Raw genomic sequence first — 23,484 nt, forward strand, 5'->3', positions numbered from 1 at the left:
GTCTTAGGAAAAAGAAGCCCTTAGGCTCATACAGCTAGTTCTGGTTACAAAGTCTATTACCAAGTGTGTCTTCAAGGATCCTCCTAAGAACCCTGGGATTCACAAAGTGGGTGGAGCAACGGAGGCTCAGAGAAGTTCAGATACTTGACCAACGACACAAGGTTGACTGGTGCTAAGGACGAGGACTAGACACTCATCTAGGCTCTTTTCCTCAGCAGCCAACTTACCCACAGGGAAGGTATGCATCCAGCGCCTTCTGTTGGAAGTCAGCTTCATGGGCATTCGAGAGGGGGCGAAGGGGTTAATCAGTGCTCGCTGGGGTGTATATCCACCCTGCCGAACGTGTAGCATGGACTCCGCACTGCCTACATGGAACCGCCCTGGAGCACTGGAGTCTCGCTGTGAAGTCTCCATCATGTTCTCCAGGACATCTGCCCATTGTCGAGGAGTTGAGGCACAAATAGAAAGCACAAAACCACACTGAAACCAGAGCTTGGGCGACTGATGCCAAGGCTGACAAGAATCTTGGCTATCATAAATGCTAAGGAGTGAGAGAAATGAGTAAAACCACCAAAATATAAAGAAATAGAATACTTTACTTGGGAGAAAGGGTGCTGATTCCTATATTACCAGCCCTAATAAAAACACATCCAAACCTGATAGGGAGGACCATGTGTGGGCTCGAGACCCTGGACTTTGAGCTGGACACAGTGACTGAATGATGGGGCTTGAACTACCTCCTTCTATGTATGGGAAGAACAGTGAAAACTGGTATTTGGCCCCCAGAAGGGCAGACTCTGGCAGAGACAGTTCTATGTGTTCACTAAACCCATCTGCTTTTCCTCTTGGACATGAAAGACTATAGTTCCCAGCCCCTTGGTACGGGGCCCTGTGACTGAGTTCTGGCCAACAGAACACAGGTGGAAACGACATGCTCCAAATCCAGGTTTGGATCACAAACAAATCCATGCAGGAGTTCCATTCTCTCCTCCCCTTCTATGGTGATTTTGGAGACCAGTGTTGGTGATCATGGCATCCTAGGATGGAAGGAGCCTGGGGCCCTGAATCACTAGGTGGAATCAGGCTCCAATCCCACTGACTCAGTGGACATGAATGAGAAATGTTACTGTGCTTAAACAAAAAATACTTGGGAAAAAAAAAGTGCTTTTTTTTTTTTAATGCAAGGAGGTAGCATGATACTCAGACTCAACCTGTCCTGTCCCATGGCAAATAGGTCCCTATTGTGGAAAGGGAGAAAGACAGCAAGATGCATAACCTGGGTGAATCAAAGAGCTGAACCCCACAGCCAACTCCCCTTGTGTGCATCCCACATTCACTATGCAACCGCCTAGACTAGAAAGTGGATCCAACCGATGCAAACTCCATGGCATCAGGAGTTTATCATGTCCACTGTTATCTTCCCTATATCTACCACAGAATCTGGTACAGGGTAATATTTAATTCCTCAAGCCAATTTCTTCAATGTGTGAATCTCTATGAAAGCTGTATTCTTCACTGTAAATTAATGAATTTAAGCTCCGGTGTATCAAATAAAAAAGAATAGGGTCTACTTACTTACGGAAATAAAAGGAGAAAACCCAAATTAGAAAGAAAAGTACATACTTTAAAAAGGATGAGAACTAGGACTAAGGGATTAAGTGAGTCGAAAATGATCCCACACCGCCAACTGCCACCAGTATCAAGTCAACAGCTCCTTGGGTGACAGCAAAAAAAAAATAATAATAATTTTTTTTTTTTTTTTTAGAAATACGGGGTGTAGAGGGAGTTCCCTGTATTACATTGGGTGAGTAGTTGGGTGGGTGGGGGGAGAATCCTTAAATACAACAGAGAACAGGAAACTAAAGGCCTGTACGATATCCTACTGTCATCTTAAAATATTTCAGTGAATTGTTTTTTGGCTTTTCCGATAACTCCCAAATATCATTAAAGGACGTGAAGCCAATTATGCCATTGATTTTTTTAAAAAACTGTTTTCAAGGTTCCTTGGAATAAGAACAATGATGTAAAGAGGAGATCTGTCTTTTAGAATAACAAACATTTTTAAAGGATTAATGTTTGGTTTAGGAGCCCTGGTAGCACAATGGTTAAGCACTCGGCTGCTAACCAAAAGGTTGGTGGTTCACACTCACCAGCCACTCCACAGAAGAAAAGACCTGGCGATCTGCTCCTGTAAAGATGCCAGCCTAGGAAACCCTATGGAGCAGTTCTACTCTCTCACAGGGGGTCGCTATGAGTTGGAATTGACTTGATAGCACACAACAACGTTTGGTTTAATTTAGCTTTTGCTATGGGCCCTTCTAAGAATATTTTCAGGAAAATAGGATTAACTGTCATGCGAACTCAGAAGTTCCTGAAAGCAGGAAAAAGCTTACCTAGAAATTTTCAAATTAAAATTCTTTTGAATGCTAAACTTAATGTAGCTGACATAAGGTTATATTCTCTAGCTATTTAAGTAGCTGCTACTTTCTCTTTTAGAATTTCCTTTATATATTCTAAATCATTAAAAAAAAAAAAAGGTTTTCAGCACTCAAAAGTTTTCACAGGCCCTTGGTACAGTGACTGTGGTGCCTAATGGATGAAAGGGCCCTGCCCCCTAGCCTGAGGTTCTGGGAACCAGTGGTGTCCCCACCAATATGCTGGGTCACAGAAAACATTCCTTGCCCTTTGGGAATCCTTCCAGGGCAACAGGAGGCAGCTGTCTGTACATAACATTCCTACGCTGGTGATCAAGTCAGGAAGGGTATGCTTCCATTTATATAACATTGCTGAAATCATGAAATTACAGAGAAAGATGAGTGGGAGGGTGTGGCTATAAGGGGTAGCATGAAGGAGCCTGGCAGTGACAGAACAGTACTACAGCTTCATTGTGTGGTGGTTATGTGATATACATATGTGATAAAACTACACAAAAATACACACATACGCACAAATGAGTGCATGTAAAACTTGTGAAATCTAAACAGGCTCTGTGGATTGTACCAATGCTAATTTCCTGGCTTTGATACTGTGCTATAATTATGCAAGATGGAACCATCTTGAGGAAAATGAGTGAAGGGTACACAGGACAACCCTGTACATTTTTTGCAACTCCCTATGAATCCATAATTATTTCAAAACAAAAGGTTAAAAAAAAAGGTCAGGGGGTGTCTGCATTATATCATTGCAGGTACCACTGGATGGGCACAATAAAATAAAGGAAAAGCAGCACGTGTGTGTGTTGGAATAAGACAGGTTAACAAGTAACTGCTAGGAGAAATCTTAAAATGGCATCTAGGACACAAGCTGTTTTAAGGATGGCACAAATGGAAATGGTAAAGAAATGAACAAACGCCTACAGGCTAAGAAAAGCTCTCCGTTAACACAGTGGAAAGGTATACAGTTATGGTGATAGGGGAAGAAAAGATGCAACAAATACAGCATAATGCATATATATCATACAAATATAGCACACGTACAACAGCTAAGGAGATTCATACCCTCCTATCCGTTGGGATGGAATGGAAAGAAGTAACATGTGGGACTGACACCCCACACCTGACCACTGCCCTCCACCTCCCATTCCCCACCACAGAAGGGACGCTGCCCCAGCTTGCCCAGCTCTGCCTAGGCTTCAGCACTCTGACCTCGAGTGCTGGTGTAGCCTAAGGAGCTGCTGACTTCATACGGGTGCAGGTGGGGGTGTGGGATCATCAGGATGTTGGCACTCCTGCCCAGGGAGCTATCATCAGAAGCCTGGCTCCTCACTTCCTCCGCAGGCAGTGCACGGCTTGGCAGGGAAGGGCTGGAGGAGACATCACAGGAGCTGGCGCTCTTTCGACTGTGACTCTCCCGCTCTCTCACAGACCTGACAGGGGAGAGACAAACAGTTACCGCCAAGCAATGGATGCTGCCCCATCTAGAGTTAAAAATCCCAAACCCAGCACCAGACCAAGCTACTTGGGAAAGCAATAACAAAAATCCGATCTATGAATGGGAAATAATCTAGGAGGAACTTTGCCTGGAGCAGCCTGAGATGTGGTATTAGAAGAGGGAAAGTGACTATCAGTTCTCAGACAGCCAGAGTCCTAGGATCACATGGTATGGTAGTGACAGTTCCAGTCTGACCCCACCTGATCCCACAGATCAATCTGGGCATGACCAAAAATGGGTCACCAGACGGGATATGATGTTTCATAAGAGAAAATACACAACACAGTGCCACCTCAGAAGTTTTCTTGCCCCCCAAATTAAACCTGAATCTAATTAACTGACAAGAAATTCAGGGAACAGAAGACAAGTTAAGTATCACGAGGAAACAATCAGCCAAGTGAAGAAAGCAAGACATTCTACTGCCACAGAAAAGAGAGATATTACAATCAAATCAAGTGTGTGGATCTTGTTTAGATCCCGATTTAAATAAACTATAAAAACTCAGTTTGAGACAACTGGGAAATCTGAATGAGACTGGCTAGTAGATGGTACCAAGGAATTAGTGTTAATTTTGTTACTAATGATAATGCTACAGTCCTTACATATATACACACTCACACACATATATATTTTAGGTTCTTATTTGTTACAGACACATACTAAAGTATTTACAGGTGGAAAATAAAATAGGATGCCTGGGATTTGTTTTAAAATACTCCAACCAAAATTTAAAAAGTGGGGCAAGTAATATGCTGATAACTGTTGATTATGCTAGTCTAGTCTCACTATTTGTGCATGTTTCAACATATCCTTAACAGAAGTTTTAAAAAGTATAGCCTTATCCACATAGACCAATGGAACAGAATTGAGAACCCAGATATAAATCCAACCACGTATGAGCAACTGATATTTGACAAAGGCCCAGTGTCAGTTAATTGGGGAAAAGATAGTCTTTTTAACAAATGGTGCTGGCATAACTGGATATCCATTTGCAAAAAAATGAAACAGGACCCATACCTCACACCATGCACAAAAACTAACTCCAAGTGGATCAAAGACCTAAACATAAAGACTAAAACGATAAAGATCATGGAAGAAAAAATTGGGACAACCCTAGGAGCCCTAATACAAGGCATAAACAGAATACAAAACATTACCAAAAATGCGAAGAGAAACCAGATAACTGCGAGCTCCTAAAAATCAAACACCTATGCTCATCTAAAGACTTCACCAAAAGAGTAAAAAGACCACCTACAGACTGGGAAAGAATTTTCAGCTATGACATCTCCGACCAGCACCTGATCTCTAAAATCTACGTGATTCTGTCAAAACTCAACCACAAAAAGACAAACAACCCAATCAAGAAGCGGGCAAAGGATATGAACACACACTTCACTAAAGAAAATATTCAGGCAGCTAACAGACACATGAGAAAATGCTCTCGATCATTAGCTATTAGAGAAATGCAGATTAAAACTACGATGAGATTCCATCTCACTCCAACAAGGCTGGCATTAATCCAAAAAACACAAAATAATAAATGTTGGAGAGGCTGCGGAGAGATTGGAACTCTTATACACTGCTGGTGGGAATGTAAAATGGTACAACCACTTTGGAAATCTATCTGGCGTTATCTTAAACAGTTAGAAATAGAACTACCATACAACCCAGAAATCCCACTCCTCGGAATATACCCTAGAGAAACAAGAGCCTTCACACAAACAGATATATGCACACCCATGTTTACTGCAGCTCTGTTTACAATAGCAAAAAGCTGGAAGCAACCAAGGTGTCCATCAACAGATGAATGGGTAAATAAATTGTGGTATATTCACACAATGGAATACTACGCATCGATAAAGAAAGTGACGAATCTGTGAAACATTTCGTAACATGGAGGAACCTGGAAGGCATTATGCTGAGCGAGATCAGTCAGAGGCAAAAGGACAAATATTGTATAAGACCACTACTATAAGATCTTGAGAAATAGTATAAACTGAGAAGAACACATACTTTTGTGGTTACGAGGTGGGGAGGGAGGGAGGGAGGGAGAGGGTTTTTTACTGATTAATTAATTAGTAGATAAGAACTGCTTTAGGTGAAGGGAAGGACAACACTCAATACATGGAAGGTCAGCTCAATTGGACTGGACTGGACCAAAAGCAAAGAAGTTTCCGGGATAAACTGAATACTTCAAAGGTCAGCGGAGCAAGGGCGGGGGTTTGGGAACCATGCTCTAAGGGGACTTCTAAGTCAATTGGCAAAATAATTCTATTATGAAAACATTCTGCATCCCACTTTGAAATGTGGCGTCTGGAGTCTTAAATGCTAACAAGCGGCCATCTAAGATGCATCAATTAGTCTCAACCCACCTGGAGCAAAGGAGAATGAAGAACACCAAGGTTACACGACAACTAAGAGCACAAGAGACAGAAAGGGCCACATGAACCAGAGACCTACATTATCCTGAGACCAGAAGAACTAGTTGGTGCCCGGCCACAATCAATGACTGCCCTGACAGGGAGCACAACAGAGAACCCCTGAGGGAGCAGGAGATCAGTGGGATACAGACCCCAAATTCCCATAAAAAGACCATACTTAATGGTCTGGCTGTGACTAGAGGAATCCCAGCGGTCATGGTCCCCAAACCTTCTGTTGGCACAGGACGGGAACCATCCCCGAAGACAATTCATCAGACATGAAAGGGACTGGACAGTGGGTGGGAGAGAGATGCTGATGAAGAGTGAGCTAATTATATCAGGTGGACACTTGAGACTGTGATGGCATCTCCTGTCTGGAGGGGGGATGGGAGGATAGAGAGAGTTGGAGGCTGGCAAAGTTTTCACGAAAGGAGAGACTGGAAGGGCTGACTCATTAGGGGGAGAGCAAGTGGGAGTAAGGAGTAAGATGTATATTAACTTATATGTGACAGACTGACTTGATTTGTAAACGTTCACTTGAAGCTCAATAAAAGTTAATAATAAAAAAAAAGATTAAAAAAAAAAAGTATAGCCTTATCAAGATAAAACTTCCTAAGGCAGAGAACTCTGGCAGCAGTAGGAGGGATCAAAAGGAGAGAAGCCCAATGGGGAGGTAAAACTTCAGGACGAGAGAGTCAGCCATTGCTGATAGGGCTGTCCCTCTGGCATCAGAGCTGGTCTCTTTCCTCCTGAAGGGTTTTGTTTAATATAAGAGCTTAAACGGAGTCCAGAAATAGATCCCAAGTGCTGACAATGTGTTCATTATTTCAACAATAAACATTTGAGCACCAGCTATAGGCTCAGCCCTGTGTGGGGGCAGAGCACCAGTTAAGACATGGTCTGTGCTACCCTCAAGGAACACACAACCTGGGTCTCTAAAACACCAGGTCTTGCCATCTTTGATTAGGAAAAAGAAGACCAGAGATCTTGAAACATTTTTAAATGCTCAGAAGTACTACCTAGCTCCTAAGTAGCACCCATGTCACAGCACTTACTCTAAGCTCTAAGACTTTGAACTTTGGACATGTTTTCAAGAGGGACCATTCCCTGGTGAAGCACATCATGCTTGGTAAAGTAGAGGGTCAGCGAAAAAGAGAGAGACCCTCAACAAGATGGACTGATACAGCGGCTGCAACAATGGGCTCAAGCCTAACAAGGACTGTGAAGATGGTGCAGGACCGGGCAGTGTTTCGTTCTATTGTACACGGGAACACTATAAGTCAGAACCAACTCGATGGCACTGAACAACAACAACAAGCTTTCTCAGGAGAGATGTTAGGATGTGGGGAGTGAAAAGGACAGAAAACAATCATGAGACTACTGTCAGCTCATTAAGGGAAGAAAAATTTCTTGCTCACTAGGAATAATAAACTCTGGGACCTATGATCTATAATCTGTGGGTCAATCCAGTAAGAGGCAGATTCTGGAATTTGTGAATAGCTTTTCTTGCCTAGAAAAAGCATAAGAACTCTTATTTTGAGACAATACTTAATAGCCAAACAAAATGGCTGAGCCCGAGAAACTGAAAACAGAATCCCTAATGATCTATATATGATATGGCTTCCATGCGGCTAATTTTAATTTAAAATAGCTTTAGGGTAGCTCTCATGAAGGTTCCTACTGGATATTAAACCCTTATTAAATAGATAGCTCCCAAAAATGTTCTCCCAATCTGTAGGTTGTTTCATCACCCTGTTGATAAAAGTCCTTTGATATACAAAAGTTTTGTAATTTTTATGTAGTCCAATTTATTTTGTCTTTTGCTGCCCATATTTTTGGTGTGGTATCTAACAATCCATGGTTAAAAACTAGGTACCAAAGCATACCCTGTTTTTTTCCAAGAGTTTTATAGTTTTAGATCTCATGTTTAAGTTCTTGTAAAGGTCCCTACTGGATTGTGGGTTTCAATTTGATCTCCTAAACAATTTTATCTCCACCCCAAAGTGAAGCTGAGAGAAAACCTGCAGGTGGCGAGGCGCTGTGCTCGGGATGGGCCTGGCAGCCTAAACACTTGAGCATCGTAGGCATCATAATCTACTTGGATGGGAAGGGTGTTCTCAGCTTCTTTGGGAGTCCCCAGAGCTGAAACACACAAGTAATGCAAATTGTCATTAAAACACATTTCACACAGGTGCCTTCAGAGGGTCTTCCTCAAAATCTGCAAGGCACAGGTAATCATTATCTCCCCCAGAAAAAAATGGCACAATCACCCATTCATCAGGTTGTTGAGATTAAATGACTCTAATAGTATGGCACCAAATAAAGGCAAAGTGTCTGGAGTATTTCATTCTTCTGTGATCCTGATTAAAAAAGACCATCCGAATATGCATATTCTTTACAACTTTCTACCTAATCCCTTCAATTGACATACGCAAAAGAAAAAACAGGTTGTGTCATCATCCATTTTACCATCAATTGGACAAAATTACAAGGTGGTTATGGAACCTTTCAAAGGTCTCACAAACAGAACAAAGACTCAGGTCTCCCAATTTAGCTATGAACTTTTTGTGCACCCTCACATAATTTTGTTGCCACAAGTTAGCTGACTCTTTCTAAAAGTGACAAAAGACAGTCTCAAAAAATACTCACACGTATCACGGCCATTTTTTGTTTTCTCAGAGGTAGGCTGTAAAATTAAATAGATAAATAATCACTTCTTCCTCTGCTAGAAGTTATCAAGAGGCACAGTAGGGATCATGTCTTAACCCTCACTGTAGCTTCAAGAAAGAAAGGAGCTAACATGTGACACTAACATGGTGTTGGGTCCAACAAGGTACTTTACTTCCCACCTTATCTTATTTATCTCACAACCCTATCCAGTAGGCAGACGGCATGGACCCCACTATAAAAAAAAAAAAAACTTTACAGGCAAGGATACTCAATTTTAGAAAGAATAAGGGACTTGCCCAAAGGCACACAACCCACAGGTAGCAGAGACCAAACCCAGCCCAGATTTTCAGATTTTGGTCAGGACACTGTTGTTTTTGTCCTACCATGACCTCAAACCTGATCAGGCTCCTGCCTGATCATGGCACTCTCACCATCTGCCTATACTGGCCAGAGCTGAGCACTTGGTACAATGCCCAGTTTGATGAAATGGAGCACAAAGGTAGAGTAAAAACTGAAACAAGTCATAACTTCTTCTTTTTTTTTTTTTTAAGAATCTTAAACCTCCCATAAGGAGCCCTGATGGTGCAGTGGTTAAGCACCTGGCTGCCAAGTGAAAGGTCAGTGCTTTGAACCCACCAGCTGGTCTACAGGACAAAGATGTGCCAGTCTGCTTCCTTAAGATTACAGCCTAGGAAATCCTACGGAGCAGTCCTACTCTGTCCAATAGGGTTCACTATGAGTTGGAATCAACTGGGTGGCACACAACAACATACCTCCCATAACAACACTCATCCTTTTCCTCTTTAAAAGGATCATGTTGCAGAAGTTCATCCATGTTCCACTTTGCCAAAAGTGTTGGGTTGAAGGCACTTTTAAGCAGAATCTTACCTCCCGGCACTTGACTACTTGACATGGCCTAATTCAGTAGTCTTCCATATCCCTCCAAACTAATGTTTTCCCTATTAGAAGAGTACCATTACAAAAAAATATGCTACTAGCATAACACAACTGTAAGTGGGGCAACCTTCAGAGTGTTTAGCTCAGTTAGAAACAGATGGCAAGAGCGCCAGGGAGTGGTGCCCATAAACATAACATCTGCTTTTCTCTTTATAACAAAAACACTTTTTTCAGGTTCTTCAAATTGGCAATTTTATTGACTGCAAATATATTCCATTGAGTGGATACTTCATTTATTTAGCCATTTCTCTAATGTTTTCAACTTCTCACTATTATAAACAAAACTGGAATGAGATTTACATGCACACACACACAAAAAACCCGTTGGCATTGACTCGATTCCAACTCAAAGCAACCCCATAGGACAGAGCAGAACTGCACCATAAGGTTTCCAAGGAGCACCTGGTGGATTTGAACTGCCAACCTTTTGGTTAGCAGCAGTAGCTCTTAACCATTACATGACCAGGGTTTCCTCTATATGCACAAGATATCCTCAATTATTTCCTGAGAGCATGCAGTCAAAAATGGAATTACTGGGCAAATGGCATGACTGTTTGCACTATTCTTGATCAATATACATGGCTGAACTCCTTTCCAAAAGGATCAGACACCAACCAGGTACTCAAGAACCAATTTCATCACACTTCTCTCAGCATTTGGTATAATTACTAATGTTTTAAACCTACTTGATAATAATAAAAAAAAGAATCCCCATTCTCATTTGAATTTGTATCTCTTTAACTTCTAAGATATGACCTTTTTATCCTATTTCCTTTTTGCTAGATTATGTATCCATGTCTTTGTCTACATCTCCACTGTTATCTAAGTGGTCTCAGTATCTGAATAAACCAATCATATAATAATAAAATTAACTGTCATATTTTCCAATAATATTTCTTACAGTCTGAGGCTTGCCTTGTTATTTATTTATTTAATGTAGAAAACTGTAAAGTTCTAAGATAAATTCCTTAATTTTTACTCATGACCATAGCGGGAGGGGGGAAGGGAAGACATCTCAGGACAAAAGTATTCCTGAAGCTATACTGGTTGGTAAAACTTACCTTCTTTCCCGCCAGTTTTATTCGTGGGGTGAAACTGTTACAAAAGAGTTGGCTTTTAGATGTGTAAAAACTGTGAAAGAAACAAACAAGGCCATTAATCTAATCCTCCTTCATTTTAAACATCGAGACAGCTGACATCCTAGCCAAGGATCAGCCCTCTCATGACTTTGTCTCAGGTTTCATTGATCTTCTCTAACTTCTTCTGCAATTACCACAAAACACTGTCATGTTTTTATTGTTGTCTTAGTTATCTTGTGCTGCTGTAACAGAAATACTGCAAGTAGATAACTTTAAAAGAAATTTATTTTCACAAATTCTAGGAGGCTAGAAGTCTGATTTCAGGGCACCAGCTCCCACGGAAGGGTTTCTCTCTGTGGGGGAGGGTCCATGTCATCAATCTTCCCCTGGTCTAGAAGCTTCTCATTACAGGGACCCTGGGTCCAAAGGATGTGCTCTGCTCCCAGCTCTTCTTGATTCCCTCTCCTCTTTGATCATTTCTCTCAAAAGAGATTGTCTCAAGATACAACCTAACCCTGTAGGTTGTATCTGCCTCATTAATGTAATTGTCTCTAATCCTGCCTCATTAACATCATAAAGGTTAGGATTTACAACACATAGTATAATTACATCAGATTACAAAATGGAGGAACAACCACAGAATACTGGTAATCATGGCCTAGCCAAGGTGACATACACTTTTGGAGGACACAATTCAATCCTCAACAACTGTTCTTCTCTTCCCATAAATTATCTCATGTGTTAGAGTCCTGATTCCTAACTGGATTAGAATCTCCTCTTTGTGGCATGGATTTAATTTACACCGTGATACTTTTTTCACCTTTATACTTGGCATGACCACCACCCATGTGTCAGTTTGTTGTACTGTGGTGGCCTGTGTATTACTATGATGCTGGAAGCTACGCCACTGGTATTTCAAATACGAGCAGGGTTACCAATGACAGACAGGTTTCAGTGGAGCTTCCAGACTAAGACAGACTAGGAAGGCAGGCCTGGTGAACTACTTCCAAAAATTAGCTGATGAAAACCTTATGGATCACAACAGAACACTGTCCAACTCGTTTGCTTTGGGAAGGATAAATCGCTACAGGAAGACATCAAGTTTGGTGAAAGCACAGGAGACCCTCGGTAGGATAGAATGGCACAACAGCCCCAATAACGGGCTCAAGCATGCTGGCAATTATAAGGATAACATAGGACCAGACAACATTTCGTTCTGTTGTACACGGGGTTGCCATGAATCAGAGCTGACCTGAAGGCAGTTAACAAAAAAACACTTGGTATGAAGCTGGGCTCGAGAGAGGTCCCTATTACTCACTGACTGATGAGCACTTAGTAAGCAAGAATAACCCAGGCAAGAAAAGAAAATGGTTTGTACTCAAGAAAAGGTGGCAGAAATCATTAACTCCCAACTCCTCTGAAAATCAAATCTTGACATACTCATGTCAGGTATTTAACGCAAGAAAATTGGAGACCTGGCGTTGTCCTGAGTATGTTGAATGAATGAGTGAACATCCAGCATGTCTCTGTATTCTCTTTTACCACTATTTACAAATAATTTGATCTGGAGAAGTTTTGAATATTGACTTATATATCTCCACCTTCCATCAAAACTCTGGCCATTAAAAAAAAAAAAAAAAAAGCAGTCTCAATAGATAACCAACGGACTATGGAGCAATCCTACTGGCACATGAAACACATAAGAACACAGGAATGTCACCTTCAGTCAGGGTCCTACCAGATTTGGGGTGGTCCAACCAGCCCCCAGGATTTTGCCTCTTGCAGTGGTACCAAAGAAAGAACTCTCAGAGAGTTCTATTCTCTTTCCAGATGTTAATTGTAAAATATCTGGCTGGTAAAGTGATGTCAGCCAGGAGAATAGATTTCTATTATACTGAACCATTTGAAAGCACTGCTTTAAAAGTTCATAAACAGTTGAATATTGTAATTTCAAATGGCTCAAACAAACAGCTGCAGCTCAGTCATGAACTTGCTGTTAAACCATAAGGCAAGCCACTTAGCCATTTTGGTACTCAGTTTCTTCACCTGTACAATGTAACTGGATGGTCTATATTATCTCCAAGCTATATCCTGTGATATCTCATAAATCCCATTTATAATTCTTACATCCAAAAAACATACCTAGTGCCCTCGATTCGATTCTGAATTCTTACATATCTAATAGTAATTTACTTTTTGAATTGATTTTCATTATTAGCCAGTAACAATCTGGAGTAATAAGTTCTCACTGAAGACCATTTGATTATGCTTGCTAAGGTTTCTGGCCTTATACTAGTAGGGGCACTTGCGCTTCTGAAGAGGCTTTGCTGACAGGATGAGAACAACGGCCCCTGTGAGCAGCTGCTAATCTCAGACCACGAGCCTTCTTGTCCCCATCCCTGAGTGGCTCAGGCAAACAAGGAGTACAATAAAACGTGAAAGAGGGCCTCAGGGCCTTCTAGTCCTCAGATTCTAAAGCCTCTTACTTGTGGATCCATCCTCCATCTTTTTTTTTTTTTTTTTTTGTGGTAAATATATATGCAACAAAACAGTTGACATTTCAAAAATCTTCCCATCGTTATCCATCTTAACTGGCATCAAATGGTCAATTTACAATGAAAAATTGGTCTATGGAATAAGTGAAAAAGAAATAAGCTCAAAATACTCCTACCTTACCTAAACCAGTTTTAAAAATAACAGTAATATAAATACAAGGTGAGGCATCTTATTATGAAGGAGTCACTTTTTTTTTTTAAGTGACTTTATCAGGCACTACAATGACAACATATAAAAGTGAACATCATATACACATATGTAAAGGAGTAACATGGATGACCGGTCATGAGGGTACTTCACAGAGCATCTCGAGCATAAAGGGGCAACCTCAGAGCAGGAGAATTAACAGTGTGACCACACCATCCTTACTGAGCTAGCCACACCATTTCTTGCTCATGAATCTGGTTCTTCACCTATGAACACTTATAGGTGACCAGCAACAACCACCATGCTGATGGCAATATGGCCCATAAAAAAGATAAATATAACGCAAGGCTAAAATTGACACTACTGATGATGTTTCAAGCCGGTCTCCAGTAAAGATTTGCAACTAAACAGTAGCCAAAACTAATTGCTCTGTTGTGTTTGAGACATGAGCCAAGTGGTCTTCTGCCCATCATGGGTCCTGGCCTAAGAAAGGCAATGCAGAGAAGGGTAGAATGCTCTGGAAGCCCTGAAGAGAAGACTTTAGAGAAGACTTCACAGAGGAGTGACATCTCAGCTGGGTCTTGAGGATAAACAGGCATTCATGAGAGAAAGACCAGGTGGAAAGGCCCTCCAAGCAGTGATGTGGGTGTCTGCAATGCAGAATGAAAAAGGGCAAGTGGTCTGAGAGGAGGCCTTGGCTATTAACCCAGGATGAGGAATCAGATGGAAACAGCAGTAGGATTTGGTTTTCACAGAAGTGACTCTGTGATTATCAGACACTGACCCCCAAGCCCTCAGGGTTCTCAAAGCTACATCAAGGACTACCATGCAAGAGTGAAGAAGAACACTAATACTTTGATTGTTTTTATATACTGGGTCTCCAAGAAAGAAAAGAAAAGGTAAAGAAAAAATCATTGGTCTAAAGTAGTGGTTCTCAATGGGGGCAATGTGCTCCCCAAGGGATACATGGCAATATCTGGAGATATTTTTAATGGGGGGTGGGGTGGGTTGTACTGGTATCTCATGGACAGAGACCAAGTATGCCGCTAAACATCCCACAGGGCACAGGACAGAACCCCACAACAAAAAATACGCTGGTTCAAAATGTCAGAGTGCCAAGGTTGAGAAACTTGGATCTAAGCTATGGACTGAAGGCAAGACTGGAAAGAGGCAAACCAACAAGATCATTGCAATAATTCAAAAAAGATATGAACCGGGATAAGGCAATGGCACTGGCAGAGGTACGAGAGAAGCCATCCCTGAGCTGAAATCAACATGAAAACTGAGATCTTGTCCCAGTTTGAAGAAAATGCATGGGGATTTTTCTTCAAATGGAAGAAGTCGTCATTCTGCCCGCAGCCTGGGTACAACGTTGGTCTGCTCTGATCCGTGGCTCCCTATCAGTGCTCTTCCCCACTAGGAATGCTAATAAAGTTGAAACCAACAGAGTTAAGCATACAAAAGGGAAGAGTAGGGAATAATAGAGGAAATAAGACTTTCAGATTTGTATTTTTATTTTTTATCATCATAGACTATCCTCACTGCTACTGCCTCACATTTAAAAAATCTTTAAGCAAACGTCAGCACTTCGGTTTCTGCATTTTTTTGACTAAAGACTTAGTGCTGTAATAAGAACTTGCCAGATTTGAAGAGGAAATGGAAAGGAAGTTACTCCAAACCCTTATCGCCTAACATTAATCAAGACTGTACCCACCTGTGGTTTATCCAGTGAGGAATATTATAGTCATCACCCAGACGAGAATCTCGAGGAGCACTCCGATTATGTAGCTGAAAGGAAAAACCCAGTGCCTGGGTCAGTTAGAAACAATTAGGAGGGAGAGGTGGGACCACCCCAACTTTTCTGTTTTTAACTATTCTTAAGATCACCCTGAGGCACTGGTGGCAGAATTTTCACCTTCCATGCAGGAGACCCAGGTTCGATTTCCACTACCCAGCGTCATTGAAGGCTTGAGTGTTGCTATGATGCTCAACAGGTTTCAGCAGTGCTTACAGATTACGACGGACTGGGAAGAAGGGCCTGACTATCTACTCCAGAAAATCAGCCAGTGAAAACCCTATAGAACACAATGGTCTGACCCACAACCAATCATGCGGATGGCACAGGACCAGGCAGCGTTTCGTCCTGTTTTGTTTAACGGTCTTGCCACAAGTCAAAGCCGCCGACTCGATGGCAGCTAACAATAATAATAAGACCTGGTGCTGAAACTGGCCTTTAGTAAGCAAATCAAAATCTAATTACCTTGAACAATGGGACAGCATGTAATGGTTGCTCCCCCATGCACACCAAGTCCACACCAATTCCTAAAAAAAAAAGACAAAAAGAGTTGGGGGGAGGGAGCAGGCAGAGATTAAGTTCCCCCATCTGTATTAATGATGTTTTTAAGCTGGGTTGTAGTATGAGGCAAAGCTTACTTACTATCCTACAATTAACCCCAGCAGTGTTGCCCACACAGCAAAGAAGCAAACAGATGCATTTTTTCTGTTGCTTCTTTATCAAAGAATCCCTTCATACTTGCCACTATTCAGTATTTCACAACTAGCCTTTGACTGTCTTACAGGGGATAATTTACAAAAAGAAGACAATCAAGTGACCATTACTAAAGTTTTATGGCCAGAAAGGACAAAGAACCTTATAACGTCATAGTTAAAGGAAAACAACCCACCTCACTTTACTGGCAATCACAGCTTACTTTCCCAACTCCATCTCATTTGTGAAACACAAACCGAATGCACGGAGGGTGGGGGTGCATGGCACATCACAGAGGGAGAGCTGCACTAGGTGATACAGATGGTGCTGCCCAAAAGGGATGAAAGCACACTGGTCCCTAGAGACAATCCCCCGAAAATGGGTTCTCCAGTATCAAACACGTTTGGGAAATCAGTGTATTGGATACAGATAATCAAAATACACTCATACATAAAAAGCTCTAAAGAAGACCTGCAATTAGAAAACCGTTTAACTCTGTATGACTCAGCATTTTCCAAACCAATCTGGCCATAGAACTCTTCCAGTCACCCAACACCTACTCATACCCTCAGAACTCAGGATTCACAGAGCCCTTTGTGGGTCTTCTCACTCTCTGGGCCTCAGTGAAAGCTCAAAATTCTAAGTCAGGCTATGAACATGTGAAGCCAGAGCACAAACCAGGGAGCATTACCATTATCTATCATCCGCTGCTTGGTCAAGATCATGAGTAAGCGGTCCACTTCAAACACACCCACCCCAGGTGTGATCACCACAGACATCTGCCCCGTCCGGTCAAAGTTTCGGTTGATGTAATGCTTGTCAAACACTTGAAAAGAAACAAAAATTCCCCAATGAAGACACTATAGATTTTCAGAAACCAATCTCTGGCAGGCGCCTCTGTGCTCTCAGAGAATTTTATCTCTATTCCTTTCATAGTGACTGTCACATTTTGACCTGAATTCTAGCAAGTTAACGTTAAGAACTGCATGAACACAGAACTATGTCACTGTCACCTCTGCTACTCCCCCTCATCAATACCTAATACTTGCCTTGTGCAACCTTAAATATGAAACTTCATGCTGGCATTTTAAACTAGCCATAAATGAAACTGTATTGAAAGTTATAAGAAGCAAATACTAATTTAAGACAATATTTAACAGAGTGAGCCAGAATTTTGAGATGACTTTGTAAATTTGGCAAGTTAATTTTTATTTCTGGGCCTTGCAATTCTCATTCTGGATAGTCAGTGGTATTCAAATATGACAAAAGATTTACTAGTAAGAGATGACACCGCACTCTAGAATCGCCACCACCTGGGTACTGACACATGGGAAGGTGATCCACATTGTGAATCACTTTTCATCACTGGCCAAGGCCAGACAGGCACCTAACCTGAGCTGAGCCAATCACACTTTATAAGGAATGTGGAATTATGAACAGAGAGCAGAGACAAGGCAGGTGGGAGCTGGCTGCTGTTCTGAGAATTCCTGCTGCTGTGGTTCCCAGAGCGTCTGTCCCTATCCTTCTCTAACACGGCGCTCAAGTCTTCCTGGCTGCCTCACCAAACCCCTGTCTTCTTAGAGTTTTTATACCAGCTCTACAGGTTCCTGTTATTTTCAAACAAATGTATCACCCACACAAAGACAGAAACAAATTCAGAGGAAATCACACCACACTGTTAAAAATGGCCTCTCAGAGAAAGGGACTGACAGTGGGAGAGAGGGAAAGGTTTTCATTTTTTACTTGATATACCTCTCTATTACTTGAATTTTAGTAACGTGAGTTACTTTTGTAATTTAATGAAGTAGAATGGAAAATATATTTTTTTAATTACTCATGGGCATTTGGGGAGAGGATAAAAAATAAGAACACTGTCCTTAGTAAAACAAAGAGCCCAAGTAAGATTCCCTCCAGCTCTTTACTCTTAGATTACCATGAGAAGCAGATGAGAACAGTTAAGTTAATTCCCCAACAAAGACCAAAAGGCTAAAGCTTTGTCAGGAGAACTATCCAATTCAGAAAGTAGTGATTTCAATTAATTCCAGTGGTGAGGGAGAATGAACCAGGTCTGGGTCTTTGGCTTTTAGTAAAAAGAAGATCACAGCCATGTGATAAATAAACGAGCGATCTGTGCTTGGCCTGGTGACTCACCATTGAATGACAGATTGATGGCCTCTAGGTAGTTTCCTTGTGCTGAGGTAGAATTGTCTCCTTGAGGAAAGTCCTCTGCAGCAAAAGACGCAGAGAAGGAAAAACATCTCCTGAAAGATGAACACCTTAAAGAACGAGCAAAAGGTGTCTGGCTCCATAGGGCCCCCTCCCTCTACTGGGGACACTGCTGAACTTACTACATATAATTAACAATTGGACCCATATGGCAATAGAACCCTGACCAGATGCAGAAATTACACACACCAGCGGAAACAGAAACAAGCATGAACCCCTTTGTCTTTCAGTCCCCATGTTACGCTTCCTTTCCCACTGCATCTTCTATTACATGAGTGCAGTACCTGCCTGTTCCAGTCGCACCAACACTGGATACTGGATGAAGAGTTTTTTAATGGTCACAAGAAGTGAAGTCCATTCTTCTCTTCTCTCATTCTGCACCACCACTCTAAAAGGAGTATTATCAGAAAATATTGATCGAGCAGCTACTACATACAAGACGTCAGGTCCCTTACAGGATGCCAAGGAGAGAAGATGGGATTCCCAGAGTTAAGAGAAATTACCACCTAAACAGCCAGTTACATAACAACAAGCATCACTCATGTAGTATATACTAATAAGTAATCAAGCTTAATGCACCTAACAAGCATTACCAAAGAAATGTCATCACATTAAGAGTCATATAAATTAAAAATAAAACATGAAAACACATTTAAAAAAAAAAAACTTGCCTTGAGATTATATTAATGCCCAGTGTTCAGCAGCGACAGGAAAATATATACATATGTTAAAAGCATGTAGATTTACCTTCATGAATTACAATTAGACAATATGTACGAGAAGCCTTAAAAAAAAGTGTCCCAAATACATACATAACATATATATGCACTGAGCATGTAAAAAAAATGTGGAGTATGTGATCACATCCCTCTGAAAATTAATTTTTCTCTCTGTATACAGACAGTAAGTCTTGATTTACTCAGGTAATGATGACTGGACTTGGAAGGTGGAATTGAGGGTGTTTTGAATTGCACCTTAGGTAGCTGTACTTTGAGATTTTCCTAAAACAAAACTGTACTGCTTTTATAATAAGAAAAAGAAAACTAAAGTTTCTTTTAATATCGGGGATGATTTTATAATAACATGGGGAAATTTTATATATAAATTTCTGATCTATAGTCACAAGTACGTACATATATACATACACATACAAAAAAATACCACGTTTTTACACAAATAACACGCATCTTCTACATTTGTTTGCCAATCATGCCCTCCCCCGTGAGGTATTTTCATAAGTGCCGCTATGCCAACAGTATTTTTTTTTTAATTGTGCTTTAGAAGAACGTTTACAGCTCAATTTCTCATACAAAAATTTATACACATATTGTTATGTGACACTAGCTGCAACCCCTATAATGTGACAGCATACTCCCCCTTTCCACACTGGGTTTCTCAAGTCCATCCAACCAGCTCCTGTCCCTTCCTGCCTCTTATCCTGTCTCCAGACAGGAGCCAACCATTTGGTCTCGTGTATCTACCCGAACTAAGAAGTACATTCTTCACGAGAATTTTTTTATGTTTTACAGTCCGGTCTAATCTTTGTTTGAAGACTGGGCTTCGAGAATGGTTTTAGTTCTGGGTTAACAGAGCGTCTGGGGCCCATGACTGCTACGGTTTCTCTAGTCTTAGTCTGACCATTAAGTCTGGTCTTTTAACATGAATTTGAGTTATACGTCATTTTTTTTTTTTTTAATGTTTCTGTAAAAGCTTGTAAAAAATATATATAAGAGCCCTGGTGGTACACTGGTTAAGCACTCAGCTGCTAACCAAATGGTCAGCGGTTTGAATCCACTAGCAGTTCCCAAACCCACTAGCCATTCCATGGGAGAAAGATGTGGCAGGCTGCTTCTGTAAAGATTACAGCCTTGCAAACCCTATGGGGCAGTTCTACTCTGTCCAATAGGGTTGCTGTGAGTCAGAACCGACTTGACGGCAATGGATTTATGGGATATACTAAAACATGCTCCACACGTCTGTCAGTTTGCCCCACTGTGGTAGCTCGTGTATTACTGTGATACTGGAAGCTATGCCACCATTATTTCGAATACCAGCAGGGTCACCCATGGTGGACAGGTTTCAGCAGAGCTTCAAGACTAAGACAGACTAGGAAGAAAGACACGGCGAATTACTTCTGAAAAAACTGGCCAATGAAAACATTATAAACAGCAGCAGAACATTGTCTGGTACAGTACTGGAAGATGAGCCCTCAAGTTGGAAGGTGCTCAAAATACAACTGGGGAAGAGCTGCCTCCTCAAAGTAGAGTCACTCTTAATGATGTGGATGGAGTCAAGCTTTCAGGACCTTCATTTGCTGATGTGGCATGACTCAAAATGAGAAGAAACAGCTGCAAATATCTATTAAAAATTGGAACATGGAATGCACAAGTATGAATCTAGGAAAATTAGAAGTCATCAAAAATGAAATAGAATGCAAAAAGATTAATATTCAAGGCATTAGGGAGCTGAAGTGGACTGGTATTGGTCATTTTGAATCAGACAATCACACTATGCCAGGAATGACAAACTGAAGAGGAATGGCATTGCATTCATTGCCAAAAAAAGCATTTCAGGATCTATCCTGAAGTACAACACTGTTAGTGATAGGATAATATCCATTCGCCTACAAGGAAGACCAGTTAATAAGACTTATTCAAATTTACACCCCAACCACTAGTGCCAAAGATAAGAAAATTGAAGATTTTTACCAACTCCTGCAGTCTGAAATTGATCAAACATGTGATCAAGACGCATTGATAATTACTGGGGATTGGAATATCAAAGTCGGAAACAAAGAAAAATCAACAGCAGTTGGAAAATACGGCCTTGGTGACAGAAATGACACCAGAGATCACATGACAGAATTTTGCAAGACCAACGACTCCTTCATTGCAAGTACCTTTTTTCAAGAACATAAATGGTGACTATACACATGGACCTCACCAGATGGAAAACACAGGAAGGAATCAAATGGGCTACATCTACGGAAAGAGACAATGGAAAAGCTCAATATCAGTAAGAACAAGGAGAGGGGCCAATGGCAGGACAGACCATCAACTGCTCATATGCAAGTTCAACTTGAAGGTGAAGAAAATTAGAACAAGTCCACGAGAGTCAAAATACAACCTTTAATATATTCCACCTGAATTTAGAGACCATGTCAAGAATAGATTGGACACACTAAACACTAATGACCGAAGACAAGATGAGCTGTGGAATGATATCAAGGGCACCATACCTGAAGAAAGCAAAAGGTCATCAAAAAGACAGGAAAGAAAGAAAAGACCAAAATGGATGTCAGAATAGACTCTGAAACTTGCTCTTGAACACAGAGTAGCTAAAGCGAAAAGAAGAAATGATGAAGTAAAAGAGATAAACAGAAGATTAAAAAGGGTGACTTGAGAAGACAAAGTATTATAATGAACGTGCAAAGACCTGCAGTTAGAAAACCAGAAGAGAAGAACACTCTTGGCATTACACAAGCTGAAAGAATTGAAAAAATTCAAGCCTCTAGTTGCAAAACTGAAGGCCTTGTAAAATCCATTTTGATGTCTATTCTATCCTCCAACTGAAGTGCCGATAATCACGTGGTAAATTTCTCCACACATCTGAGAGCTTAAAAGGTCAAAGTCCGACAGCTCCATGCCACTGAGTAACCCAACTGGGTCCCATCTGGTAAGATTCCATCATCTCACAAAGTGAATCCTTATTCAGTGGCTCTGTGGGGACAATCAGCCTGATATACATCCTATCATGACACAATGTGAAATACATGGCATCAGTGATGAGGTGGTCTTACTAAAAAGGTTCAACCTGAATCCAGTGATGCCTCTAGAGCAGGGTTTCTTAACCTTCGCACTACGGACATTTTGGGCCAAATAACTCACTGTTAGGTGGACGGGGGTGGGGGTTGTCCCGTGCATTGTAGGATGTTTAGCAGTATCTCTGGCCTCTTCCCACTAGATGCCACCAGGTGCACCCTTCCCCCCAGTTGTGACAATCAAAATTCTCTTCGGATATTGCCAAATTCTAGACACTGACAAACTGGAATCACCCCAATTGGAACCTCTGGAAATAAACAAGTTAAAGACTACCACAAGGACGCAATCAGAAAAATTGATAAGGGGTATCCCACAGCCTCCCTACTCAAAAGCGGTGCAAAGACCATCAATATGTGCAAACACAGGAGCTAGTCAGACAAGCAGAATTTCAGGCTTCACCCCAGACCTCCGGAACAGAATCAGCATTTAAGAAGATCAGGGTTGGGGTGAGGAGTGATTCATAAGCACTCTAATATTTGAGAAACAACAGTTTTATAGGACAAATGACCCAGCTCCTCAACAAGCCAGTGGTCTAGGAGGAGAGGGGAAGTTATTTTAGATTAAAAGACTTAAGAGGCAGACCAAACATAAGAATTCATTCAGGAACAACTAAGGAACTCTGAATATGGACCTGGTACTGGATGATATTATAGAATTACTGATAAATTTTTTAAAATGTGGTAATGATATTGTAGTTACATATGAAAATGCCCTTGTTTTTCAGATATGCACAGGAATAAAATATTCATAATTTACTTTAAAATAATTTAGAAAAACAACAACAACAAAGCAAATAACTGTTTAATCCCAATACTGGGTATATGGGTTCATTACATTATTTGCTCTTCTTTTCTGTAGGATGAAATTTTTCATGATAAACTCTAAATGCAATGTGGTATCCTTGATTGGATCCTGGAACAATAAAAGCACATGAAAGGAAAAAGCGGTAAAATCTAAAAAAAAGGAGAAAACTGAAGATTAATTAATAGTAACATACACCAATTCTCACAGTTTTCACAACTGCAGCTTGTCTAGGTAAGGTGCTAACATTAAGAGAAACTGGGTGAAAGGTAATGGGGGGCTCTGGGAAGAGGGTAGTGATTAAGTGCTCGGCTGCTAACCGAAAGGGAGAAAGATGTGGCAGTCTGCTTCTGTAAAGATTTACAGCCCTGGAAACCCTATGGGGCAGT

General features: G+C 41.1%; 1 protein-coding gene across 9 annotated transcripts in view; it reads right to left on the minus strand.

Annotated features, from left to right (window-relative positions):
* Positions 1-23,484, minus strand: part of DEPDC5 (DEP domain containing 5, GATOR1 subcomplex subunit) — a 148,360-nt gene that overhangs the window by 81,117 nt on the left and 43,759 nt on the right. For all 9 annotated transcript variants that reach the window (XM_049865363.1, XM_049865362.1, XM_049865366.1 and 6 more), the window contains 10 exons: positions 18,758-18,861; positions 18,399-18,473; positions 16,939-17,073; positions 16,020-16,081; positions 15,474-15,547; positions 11,039-11,108; positions 9,000-9,036; positions 8,372-8,492; positions 3,645-3,865; positions 228-431 (listed from right to left, as the gene is read on the minus strand). In XM_049865363.1, coding sequence (XP_049721320.1) covers positions 228-431; positions 3,645-3,865; positions 8,372-8,492; positions 9,000-9,036; positions 11,039-11,108; positions 15,474-15,547; positions 16,020-16,081; positions 16,939-17,073; positions 18,399-18,473; positions 18,758-18,861 — 1,103 coding nt within the window. The remainder of the gene's footprint in view (positions 1-227; positions 432-3,644; positions 3,866-8,371; positions 8,493-8,999; positions 9,037-11,038; positions 11,109-15,473; positions 15,548-16,019; positions 16,082-16,938; positions 17,074-18,398; positions 18,474-18,757; positions 18,862-23,484) is intronic.

Source organism: Elephas maximus, chromosome 22 (genome assembly GCF_024166365.1).
Source record: "Elephas maximus indicus isolate mEleMax1 chromosome 22, mEleMax1 primary haplotype, whole genome shotgun sequence".
Taxonomy (NCBI): domain Eukaryota; kingdom Metazoa; phylum Chordata; class Mammalia; order Proboscidea; family Elephantidae; genus Elephas; species Elephas maximus.